This window comes from Accipiter gentilis, chromosome 25 (genome assembly GCF_929443795.1).
Source record: "Accipiter gentilis chromosome 25, bAccGen1.1, whole genome shotgun sequence".
Classification (NCBI taxonomy): Eukaryota; Metazoa; Chordata; class Aves; order Accipitriformes; family Accipitridae; genus Astur; species Astur gentilis.
The window spans coordinates 15,219,369-15,231,425 of NC_064904.1; the positions used below are offsets into that span (position 1 = coordinate 15,219,369).

At 39.9% G+C, this 12,057-nt stretch overlaps 1 protein-coding gene across 6 annotated transcripts in view; it reads right to left on the reverse strand.

Moving 5' to 3' along the window:
• SYNE2 (spectrin repeat containing nuclear envelope protein 2) overlaps positions 1-12,057 on the reverse strand; it is a 190,278-nt gene that overhangs the window by 62,631 nt on the left and 115,590 nt on the right. For 5 of the 6 annotated variants that reach the window (XM_049828823.1, XM_049828819.1, XM_049828821.1 and 2 more), the window contains 12 exons: positions 11,232-11,399; positions 10,078-10,185; positions 9,013-9,125; positions 8,212-8,353; positions 7,135-7,266; positions 6,399-6,551; positions 5,947-6,156; positions 4,723-4,824; positions 3,493-3,612; positions 3,119-3,319; positions 1,391-1,564; positions 676-807 (listed from right to left, as the gene is read on the reverse strand). In XM_049828823.1, the coding sequence (XP_049684780.1) occupies positions 676-807; positions 1,391-1,564; positions 3,119-3,319; positions 3,493-3,612; positions 4,723-4,824; positions 5,947-6,156; positions 6,399-6,551; positions 7,135-7,266; positions 8,212-8,353; positions 9,013-9,125; positions 10,078-10,185; positions 11,232-11,399 (1,755 nt within the window). The remainder of the gene's footprint in view (positions 1-675; positions 808-1,390; positions 1,565-3,118; positions 3,320-3,492; positions 3,613-4,722; positions 4,825-5,946; positions 6,157-6,398; positions 6,552-7,134; positions 7,267-8,211; positions 8,354-9,012; positions 9,126-10,077; positions 10,186-11,231; positions 11,400-12,057) is intronic. The other variant, XM_049828822.1, reaches the window with a different exon arrangement.

Here is a 12,057-nt window from a genome sequence, read left to right on the forward strand (position 1 = left end):
GATATCTACTGTTGATTTATTTCAAAAGCTTTACTGTAACTCAGAATTTTCTGGGAATGTCCAATGATCTGTTTCATGCAGTTAACTAGATTAAATTACAGTAGTCCTTTTTGCCTTTATAGTATATGAATTTAAATATCCTACTGGACTCAATATAGACCCAAAGACTCATTAGTTCAAGAATTTCTAATAGAAATGGTCCTCTGAAGACCAACAAAGGTCAAATCTGTGAGGAATGTAGAGCACTCTCTGAAGATACATCACTAAGTTTATTGAACACTATTTCTTCTTAACTTTATAAAACAACCATAAAGGCTGCTTTCATATCCTTACATTTAAATGCATTTAAAACATAGATAATATGTTTCCAACTGAAGTTGAGGTTCTAACTAAAGGTGTAGCTTTGCCATCAGAGATGCAGCTGGGAAGAAACTGGGAGCCTATTTGTCATTCTGTACAAAAGGAATTTTATTCTCTTTGGTCAGATAGAAATCAGGACATCTCATTTTGAATTCTCAGGATTTTAAAAGGAGCTGGTAAATCTGTAGACCTTCTATTGTAACCAGGGGTTCAGATATTTGAAGGCACTAGATTGATTCTCCTCTTCCATAGGTTTTACATCATGCCAGCTCTACAGATCCACGAAGAAAACCAGAGACACAGACACATAAATACCTCTAGAAGTGCAATCCTTTCCATTAATCTTTCTTCTGTTTCTTCAACCAAATTCACAGTGGGCAATGTAGAGGCAAGCGCCTCTAACTCCTTATTGAAAACTAGGCATTCATCATCAAATTCCATCCATTCCTAAAAAATACATTGCATCATTAACATAGCATGCATCTACCTGCATTTTTGCTACACCAGACTGAGCCCTTAATGCTTATTCTAGCAACAGCAGCTCTTGCTTTAATAAAACAGAACATGAAAATAGGTGAATAATATGGAAATATTAGAGTAAGACATGATTTCACCACAGATGAATTAATTATTTCATTCTCCAATATCTTCAAGTTTTCTTATTTTAAAGTGGTATACTTAATTTTTTATTCTCTAAGGGTGTTTTAAGTTCTATTTTAAAGTGCTGCTGGTATTTTTGTGCCTTAAAGGGCTCTTCTGTTAGTCCAGGCACACAAAAATTACTGCAACAAGTCATAAAGTCCCACCCATGTCAGAATAATGAGTTGAAATGTCCACTTTCAGAGGTTTTCAAGGAAAAAAGCCAGTTTAATGACACATACAGAACAAGAAATAAACTGTTGCTGTCCAGTGGAGACAGGAAGGGACAATTACTAGCCAAAGAATCACTGGTATGGAAAGGGATCCCCAAGACACAACTCTTCTCCTTCTTCCCTCCAGTTTTTACTCTGGGTTTCTTTTGACTTATTACCTTTAACAGGCTCTCTAAGTGTATACCATACTGGCAAGCCTTCTGCTCCAGCAACTTGACTTCATTCACCAGCTCTCTCCAGAATTCCTCTCTCTTTTGTAGGATGGAAGGAGTCACTTTCTTGGAAAATGCTTGCATGAAAGCCATGTGGGTCATGAGGTTGTGGAAAAAGTCCTGAAAAAAACAAGTTAAAGCTTGCTCTTTAAGAGAGATCACACACCCACAGCAGGATTATGAAGAAGACAGAGAAGACTCACTGAGAAGAGCAGCCAGTTTCAGGGTCTCTCATAGCTCATAGTCAGGAGCCTTCTATTCAAATTCTGCATCACCCCAAGATAGGCAGTTACTGATCATCTTACAGTTAGTCAGGAACCAGTGATGAGTTGCATGCACTATTTTCATTTATACATTTCTAAAGAAAAAGATCTACATTTACACCTTCAGTTCATATGAAATATGAAGATATTGTAGGAAGATGATGGAAGGAAGAGTTTAACTATAAATAAATTCATAGTTTAGTGTGAGGTAGTTATCACCTGACAGCCATTATCCGGTTTGTTTCACCTGGTTGCGAGGTGACTCCAAGCACCAAGGGTATTAGCAGTTCTAAGGCCTAAGCAGTAGGCAGGGCACAATAATCCTTTGGGATAACTATAAGGTAACAGTTTGATTTAGTTATGGCTCAGCTGAGCTCTTGGGAAATGTCCGAATCTCAACAGAACTTTCATCCAGAAAAAAGCTTTGAGGGTTTAAGATCACACTCTTCAGTCAAGATCTTCTTCACTAAGAACTAATATCTAGTACAAGAATTTCACTTAAGGACCATACCCCAGGCATAGGCTGTGTGAGCATCCTGATAAGTCTTGATAACGAGGGCAGGGAAAATGGCTTTTGCAGTTTTCTTTTGCTTTTGTAAATCTATGTATGTGTACTTGGACTGCAGATACATTATTTGTTTTCCTTTGTAAATAAATTCCTAACATTTTGCTTTGATAAGGGCAATTTGTGAGTGGCAAACACCATTCCTATGACTCTGAAGTAGTGGTTTGCAGTGCTTAGCATCCTGAAGCAATTCTTAAGGGACTTTGAGCTACATGAAGCAGTTAAATCAAGGTGTTGACGTGACAGAGACATCTTCAAGTGACTAGCATTGGCCAGGGCTTCTTGCCAAGCAGCAGGACAGTGAGGATGCAGGTGCATTCTCACCCATCTTCCATCAAGCATGTAGCACTGGATACAGGGGACACTGGGCTGCCAAGGGGAGGATCTAAACTATTCTTCCTTCAGAAAAGGAGCTGTTATGGGTAAGTTTCCTCCATCAGATCATGACGGCACAGAATGCTGAAAGCAAAGGCTCAACTCCCAATTGCTAGACAGCAACTTCAGGAATCTCACTACTGATTTATTACCAGTAATTAGAAGGACATGTGTTTTCCTCACACATCAGTATATTCTGAGGTAAGCCAAAGTAGATTAGACTGACAAAACTGAAATCCTGATCTAAATTTATCATCAAAACTGCAGTTGTAATAACAACCTCTCTTTCATATTTTAGTGGGTCCTACTTTGGTCTACTGAAAACTTTGCTTTGTGTTCTGCATGTACTCCAGTCCCTCTCCTGTGCTATGAGCTAGTCATTCTTCTCCATAACACTGGAGAGAAACCAGTCACAAAAAACAGTGCTCCTGCTATGCTGATCTGAGCAGTGCTGTGATAAGCATCTTATACCTTATGATTTTCCAAGTGAGACTGTAGAGCTGCTCTGCTTTTTGTTAGCTGCTTTGGATCTTGTGCAATCTTCTCTCGTCCAATAGCTACCAGCTCTGCAAATCCACGAAGTAAGTCCTCGTACTGGCTCTCACTGACAGAAGGAGAGTTCAGCTCCACATACTTTGCTTTCAGAATCCCCCACATGTCATCCAAAACATCCTACAATGTAAACACAGTTTAGTGATTCACAAAGGACAGAAATGAATCCTACAAACCCACACACACATTCCCAGAATGCAAAATAACCGACCATCAGCCTTTTGATGCTAAAAATACATTGCTTAGAAGAATCAAACCTTGCTGAGTAAGTGGAAACTATACTGTGCTCTTACCTCTAATTTATAAGCTTCCTGGATTAAGGTGATAGGTAACTGAAATCTTTCCCCATGGCCTCTCAATTTTGCTACTTGGTTTTCAAAGTTTTGCAGCTCCAAAGCACAGGCATCAGTTTTCTGAATTAAGGACAAAATAAGCTATCAGGAAGAGTTCTGTTCCATTAAACCTTCCATTATTACCAGTAGCACAGCAGATCCAGGGGCTGGATCTCTGCTCTGCCAACACTTCATAAGTTCACAATGGGACACGGAGATCTAACAAGCTTATAAGCTAAATAGACAAGACTGTTCATGACACAGCTTACTGGATTCAAATGGCACAGCCAGGAAGGGAATTCAGGTCTTGTGTCTCAGTTCAACATTCAACATGCATTTCAGATTACTAATTCAAGAGCAGTCATTAAAAGGAATCACAGAGTCAGAAAATACCATTTTTCTTATGAATCAGAAAGAGTCAGTCAGGGATGGATTGAGACAGGTTCTCTCTGAAGGAAGGGAAGTTAAGTACTTCTGGCATTTCTTTTCCAAGAGGGGTTACTTGACAGAATATATCTAAGGCAGCAGTACCTGCTAGGGGATTCAGAAGTTCTGAACATAGCTTTCAGCCTGGCAGAAAGTTATGCCTGTAAACAAGGTTATGAGCCTGTAACAAAAAAAGTTTTGGGGCACCCTCTTTGCTTCACCAACGAGTAGATAGATGGCCAATGACCATTCTGGGGAGTATATGCAGTCTATTCATTTTCACTGCTCTGCTAATGCCTATGAAGGTAAAAAAAAATAGCTTAACTGGTCAAATGCCATATGATAAAGTGCTTATAAATGCTGAATGAGCAGATATAAATACTGGAGTCCTATTCCCACAAAGAAAAGCTAGTTTTGCTTATAAAAAAGGCATAATGTGTGAAGTGCTGTACTTTGTGTAGCTCTTTTTCTTCCCTGCTGTAGTGTGGGGTGTATTTGCTCTGAGAGGTTGTGGAGAGACTGGTTCCTCCACTCCAACTACTAAAAGGATTGGAATTAGGTCTGACTACGGATTGAGGTGTAGTTAAAAAAAAAAAAAAAAAAGAAAGAAAAAGGGTGGTGAATACTGAACTCTCTCCTTCCTCCATTCTTAAAACCTAAGTAAGACTCAAACTTTAGAAAATATGAAACTTAATAGACTACACAAAACTGGAAATAATAGCTAATGCTGAGATTTTTCCTCTCTTTTCCTTCAAATGAAATTACCTGAAGCTGTTCGGAAACATTATGTCCACGTATGGCATTCAAGCATTGTTGCAAAGTAGCTTTTTTCTCAGTTAACTGATCATAGAGCAGCCTGGTTTCATTCTGCAAAAGAAACAAACATCGTAAGTATATCACATATCAGGAATATAGTAATGGCCAGACAAAATTACACAGCAAACAAAATGGTTACTTCTTGCAGCAAAAGCAATTTTTTCCTCTTTTGAAAAACAAAATAAAGCATGTGCATTATGGGCTTAAAGCAGTAAATTAGAGAAGGAAATTCTGTAGCCTGTGTAGTGTAAGTCTGTGTAGTCTCTGTCACAATGATCCTCTATGACCGTAAAAATCTGTGAAACTTACAGAGAAACAAATTCTTCTCTTCTGAAAATGAGAAAATGACCCCATTACTGGTGACTGATGAAGCTCCATGGATTTCGCATAACTAAACATTGCAAGACTAGTCCTGCTACTGTTTGGAAACAACATCCCAGTGTACTTCAAAGAAACTGTTTTATTATTCAGCAGTAAAGAGCTAGGCTGACTTGCAGACGGTGAGCACACTGGAATTTTGCTGGACATTGGAAACTGTATTTCAAAGACCAGGCTTTTCTTTCCTTACTTCAGCCTAAATACCCGATCTGAATATTTTCCAGCAATAGCTACTAGATGTAGCCTATCACAAGAATCTATAGAAAAGCTCCTCATTATCTGCTTTTCTGAAAAAGAACAGAAAAATGCAAATTCGCAAAACTATGGTTTCTGCAGCACAAAATCTAAAGGAACAGTAAATACAAAGGGTCAAATCAGCCTCCCGATACATAGCTAAAAGTAGCCCAATGCCAGACATGGCACCAAAAGGGAAAAAGCCTGCCTCTCCTGTGTCCACACAGCAGCAGAAGGAATATACAAAACCCTCTTTGGCCTAATCCCTACACACAGAAACTTGCTTTAGCCTGTAGCTCAGCGTGCATGGGATCCCAGGTTAATTCCATCTTTTCTGCATGCAGATTTTCTACTGTGATCAAGGCCTTTAAGGTAGTCAGCATTGCAAACAGCACTGTAAACAGCAAAATTAATTTGCTTCTTGAGAGGCCAAGACAAGTTTGTTTAGTAGCAAGAAAAAGGCAAGCCCATTATAGAGTGCTCATCTGTAACCCAAATGCATTAACACTGACAAGTCTAATAGATGCTGTGAAACAAGATGTGCATTTGGCAGTGGAGTACCTGATAATTGCTATTATGATCCAGCCCAGCTTTCATTGAGTTGCTCCTTGAAGCAGTGGCAGCTTGAGTTTGTTCCAGACGTGCCTGCAAGTTGTTAAAGCACTCACAGAACACATCTGTGCTCCCACCAGCACAACTAATAGACTTTAGAAGGTCATCCTTTTTATCACTCAGATCAGCATGAAGTTTTTGCAGCTCGACAGAAAGAGTCTAAAGGGTTGAAAGAAAGATAGCATGAGTGAAAATGGTCTCTGTCCAAGGACTCTTGCCTGTAAAAGGCAGCAGGGCTCAGGTTGATAATTGTTGTTAAAAGCAATAGGCCCAAACCTGTTTGGTGGTGTTATTCCTGAATAATACCAGCAAAACAGAGAGGAAATATCAGGGCATATATATTCTGTTGTAACACAAATGCACTGGGGTTTCTCCTTCCCTGGATGCTTTAGGACATTTACCTCATAAAGAGCCTGCTGCACAGCTGCCTCTTCGGTGGAGAGCACTGAGGTGTTCAACATTTCCTCCATGTTATTCAAACATCGGCTGATTGCCAGAAGCAGCTCAAACAATTTTCTGTCCAAATTGGAAGAGACTTCCTCTGCCACATTATCCTGGGTAAAGGCAAGTCAGAAGTTTTCAGTACTTTCACCCAGGGCATGGCTAAAATTTATTCACTCGTATAAGGTTAGAGGTTCAGTCAGCTAATAATAAAATGTAATTCATGAAATACTGAGGGACAGACTTGGATGAGAGTTATATGCATGTAATATTCAGAACTGTCAAGGCCAAAGCTGAGACAATGACCGTTTGTGTATTGGGAGTGGCTGTGGTCTTACAGGTGTCTAATCCCAGGAATGGGCACAACAAAATTTGTTTTGTCAGCTCCAATACTGCAGATTTATTAAATCTTTCACAGGCTCCTTGCTTTATATTTATACAGTTTGAGGAGTTTTACCCACACTAGCAAATCTTTGGATTCGGGTATCAGAAGAATCATAGCTGAAACTTGAAATGTTACCTCTCAAAATCCTAAACTGATTTCTACATTTTAGTCCATACCTGATGCAAAAGCCACACTACAGTGAACGCCATCTGCAGTAATATCATTAATGGCTATGCTTCCCAGTGCCCAAACAGTGTCTTGTGTTTAGAATCCCTGGTATTTTTTGCAATGCTAGGACATGCCATTTTTACCTGTGTATGTACCACGTTTGCTTCTTGACTTAGGTCTCCCAGTTGGACAGTGTAAGTTTTCAGTTCTTCCACAGTTGGGGTTCCTGCACTAGCGAATGTGCCTCGGGGCAGCATGTTCATCTTTGTTGTAATCTAACATTTGGAAAAAGAACATTGCAATTAGGTGAACAGCTCAAATGAAGAGAGGGCTATGGGCAACTAGATAACACTCCTCTCAAGAAGCATTAAAATGAAAGTTTCAAGGCATTAATATAAAGCACCTGGATAGCAGGGTTCCCTTTTTACTAGCAAAAATTAGTTGGGTAGGCTATGCCCTGATGGGAGATTGACTGAAAAAGAAGCCTCTGATTCCCACCTTTAAGGCCTACAAGTTGTAGTTTGTGTTAAGGCAGCTCTGCTGCTCACTGTAGTGTAAGTCTGAAAAAGAGCTGACATTCATCCTTTTACATGACTGATATTCTTCCATGTAATGCAGTAATTTCAGAGAACAGAGAATCTAGTCATTCTAATTGAATGTGAACAAAACTGTTTATAACAGAAAATATAGGTTTTTCCAAGCACTAAAATTCTGCAGTTTGTTCAGAATGAATACATAGTGTGCTCTTGTTGCAGTCCAGACTCCACTTTTGATATGTGAGAAAGAGAGAACACAATGGTGAATGGCAGAACAAAATTGAAGCCAGAGATTTGTCTTGACCAAAATGTTCTCATTTGCAAGAACTGAGACTTAACCCACATCCACGAAAATCAGCTGGGAGCTTGCTGGCTAACTCTCTTAGTTCTCTTGAAAGAATTACGCAGATAACATCTGGTCTGAATGTTAAGTACAAGGATTCACCTATGTGCTTCCACACTATGCTTAGTAGTCACTACTTCAGAGACATTATTTACCTCAAAGTAAAATTAAAAGACAATCATGAAAACAGTATGCAGTACAATTTCCTCCAGAGAGCACTTGTACAGGTTTCAGTTATCTGATGAAAACACATGATACAATGATGCAGGGACATATGCTAATTGCTATCTTGACCACAACTAAGTGCATGCAGAAGTGTGTTTTACTGAACTTAAACGAACCTGAGGTTCCGCAAGCTGGCAGAGGGGAGACTTCATTTTTGATGACAGCTCTTGCTGTAAATACTGCCATTTATTTCCCGTTTGGTCCTTTGGAGCTAGGGTGGGATCAGCCTGCTTGCTTTTTGGATCAGATTCGCCATTGCTGTATTGAGAAAACATTGTTAGAATGGCAAATAACTGAAGCAGAATAAGCAAAATTAGATTTGTAAGACTTCTCGTATAAGATTTAGTTTCTATTCCTCCTGCCTCAAAACTAGAGCGAAACCAAGTGCACAGATGACCTTTAATCCAAGCTTTGATACATTTCTTCAGGCTTTTCCCTTCCCATGAAACACCCTAGTGGCCTACTGGCAGCCTCCATCTCTGAAATGACAATATGGGGAGCATAGTCCTGCAGCGTGCCTTGGTTCCGTGCTGGAACGTGCATGATTCCAATGCCTCCTTTTCAAAGATGCTGCCTTTAAACCTGGCTGGGTGACTCTGCATTTGTATAGCAAAGGCTGTGAACAGCGATACCCAGCTTCTCTCCGCATGGGCCTGATTTAGTTTATGGCAGCTGTCAGTCCTGCCTGATATCAAGACTGACTCTGAACACTGGAGTCAGCCCAATATCAAAGAGACTGTCACATAAATGAGACTTCATTTCTCTAGTCTGTTGATGGCAGAAATCTCCTAGCTTCTGCAATTTTTCTTCTAAAGCCACACATTCCTGCACAGAACCAATGATGCTACTGCAAAGTTTCAGCAGGTTTAGCCAGTTTTACATCACTGAATCTGGTAACTGACTTTGTTATTTTGTACCTTGATTCTAATTTCTGAGTTACGCTGTCCTCAAATTGTGGCTGCATCTTTTCCACACACGACTCAATGAAGTCAATGAGGCTTTTCTGCTCGGCTGCTTTTACTTTCAGGTCCTGTGCACAGAGAATAGCATGAACAGTAAAATCAGTTGTGTGCACTATATTAATCTGAAATGATGATTGTGTTTTATCCAATCAGATTTTACATTAATTCATTTAGCAAAGAAAGTAAGAATACATCTATCAGAATAAAATGCAGTTTATGTGTAAACATGAGTTTACCAGACAAACCGTTTTCTGAAAACGTGTATTTTTATGGAATACATTTCTGCTTGAGCTAAAGTTTTAAAAGCAAAAAACATCAGTCAGAAACAAATCATGCACATATGGAAATATAAAGGCCATCAACTGCCATCCTTATACATAGAAAAAGGTAAGGGAAAATGGGGATTTGCTCAAATATGAGGTTGAGTTCCACTAGTTAAAATGAGAGCGTCGAGTGAAAAGTGAGCAATTTTAGCAGCTCAGGCTGGATTATTTTCTCCAACTGTTTTCTAATAGCATGAAAAATGCAAAAGCTAATTTTCAGTTAGCAAAACAGAAGTAGTTTGCAGAGCACAGAACTTCACAGGATTTTTTTATTGTGTTAACAACAACCTTAAAGTCATTGTGAGTTAGCCCATGGGAAAACATTTACAAAGCTTTAGCTTCAAATTCATCTTCGGAAGCAATGTCAATATATAGATTCAGATTTCCTAATACATCAATGCTTCAAAGATAGGAGATTGGAGGGATGGGTGATGCCATCCGAATCATTATGATACAAAGCAAGTGTTGGGGTACCATTCAGCATTGTAGTATTACTAAACCTTTTGGACATGGGATTTTAGGGGTGAGGCCTTTCTCCATCCTGACAAACTCCCCTAATCCTGGAGGAGAGGGGTGGCTGAAAGCTACCCTTGACAGACTTGATTCCACAGTGAAAATTGCAGCAGTTAAATGCAGCTGTCCCCCACACCCACAGGGGATGTGGAGCAGCCTGGCTCCTGGATGGCAGGAGAATTACCTGTCGGTGCTGGAAACCATTGTGCCAGATGAGCGGCTGTTCAGCAAGGGCAAGCTGGGGCATGCTGGAGCCAGAGTGTAGGATCTCAAGGGGCTCTGGGTCGATCCCCTCCCTGTTGTGTATCTGTAAAGACAGACCCGTTGTGGGAAGGCTTCCAAACTTGACAAGAGGGCAGAACCTGCAGGTGCAGTTTGGGGAAATGGCAAAAGCAGAGCTGTCTTGGACTTACCATACATAGAATCAGCAGTGCACGAAACACAGTTGCTACTCTTGCAAAGATTTCTGTCCAGTTCCATTTACTGGAAGTTTGATCCATTCTAACCTGCTGCTAAAGTCCTCACATTTCTCTCCCTGGCAGTTACAAGGCTTGTTTTGCTTTTCCCATTAGCAAATTAATTGATACTAACCCTCCATTCTTATTGTTTGACCAAATCATAGGGATGTGCAATTTATGCTTATAAATTTGCTCATGCACCTGTATTTTCTATCTGTCTGTGCTCACAGATATATTTCAACAGGACCCTCTCTCCTGCGCCATGCAAGCTCCCTTTTAGACTGTGCTCCTCCAGCACTGGAGAGACTGTGGCTGCTCTTACACTAACACATCAGGTGGGCTTCTCCAGCCTCTTGCACAACAGAGTGGGAATTAGCTCTGAAGCTGGGAGTTACCGTCTCATCCATTGGGAAACTCAGCAAAGAGTGTGCGGCTGTGGTGCAGGAGAGCTGGCAGAGTCACTGCCCTTGCCATTTACGCATTCTTCAGAGAGAAAGTTACTGTTTAAAGGCTTCTCTGCTGCCATAGTGCATGACAAATATCATGGCATTTTAAAGGCATTTAAAAAAAAAACAAAACTAAAACAAAAAAACTCTTTATCCTTTTCCTGTACTCCTTGAAAAATCTTGACCTCTGCCACTGAGCACTTAAAGCAGAAAAGATATTGTTCAGAGACTCATTAAAAATCCACTACTTGCGGCAAACTACAAATAATTATACAGCACTGTAAAGTAGAATAACTGCAAGTCTGCCATTTCTGATTGACTTTTCTCCATTCCTTGCTTCACATGGTGAGCTCTAACTGTTCTTCCGCAACTACAGCACATTAAAGCACCATGACTCTCTCATGGTTACTCTCCATAGCATTCATATGCTTTACCTGCTCTTCATTGTATTTGTCTTGAAGCATCCTCTGGACTTCTTCCAAATTGCATTTCACTTCCTTCAGCCTCAAGGAAAGAGCCTCAGTCTCTTGTAGGTAGTCTGCACTATCTCCACAATCTTCCAGTAAATAAAGGACCTTTTGTTCAATCTCTAATAACCTTGCCTAGAAGGGACAGAAATCAATAATTCATTCTTAGAAGTACAACATTCCTTTCCTGATAACATTCTGAAGTTAATGCTCACACTTCCCATGTCTGAAAAGAACAGAAACATACAAGCAAAAAGACAAATAGCCACCAACCCTCCAGATTTTCTCCAATATAGTCTCTTTTTATTCTGAACAATTAAATAAATTTTATAGAGAGTTAGTCTTAAAACTGTTTCAATAAACAGCCTCTACAGGAAGTTATATTAACTCAGATATGGAGTAATAAAAGAGGAGAGCAGAAATGATAGACTCCATTTGGATGCAACCAGGAAGACAAAACACCCCAATGGGGGAGAAGGAGGCAGTGAACAGACTGATCACATCACCCTTTGGGAGGAATGATGCTGAATTATTAAAACATAGTAACGTTACCATGTGTCAGACAGGCCATTGTAAACTGTTGGGATCTGGTTTTTGCTTCAAGCTGCTGTGAATCAAAGTGCATCTCTGCATTACTTTAAACTCGTGTTTTTAAGGTGTGTGTGGAGACAGGTACCATGGCTCAACTGCAAAGTAATCAGCTGCAGTAAATTAACTGCTTTACACCATATGTCCATATTTAGACACTGTTTCTGCTTCATGCTCTGTGTATTTTTCTGTGTAGGTCTTGACT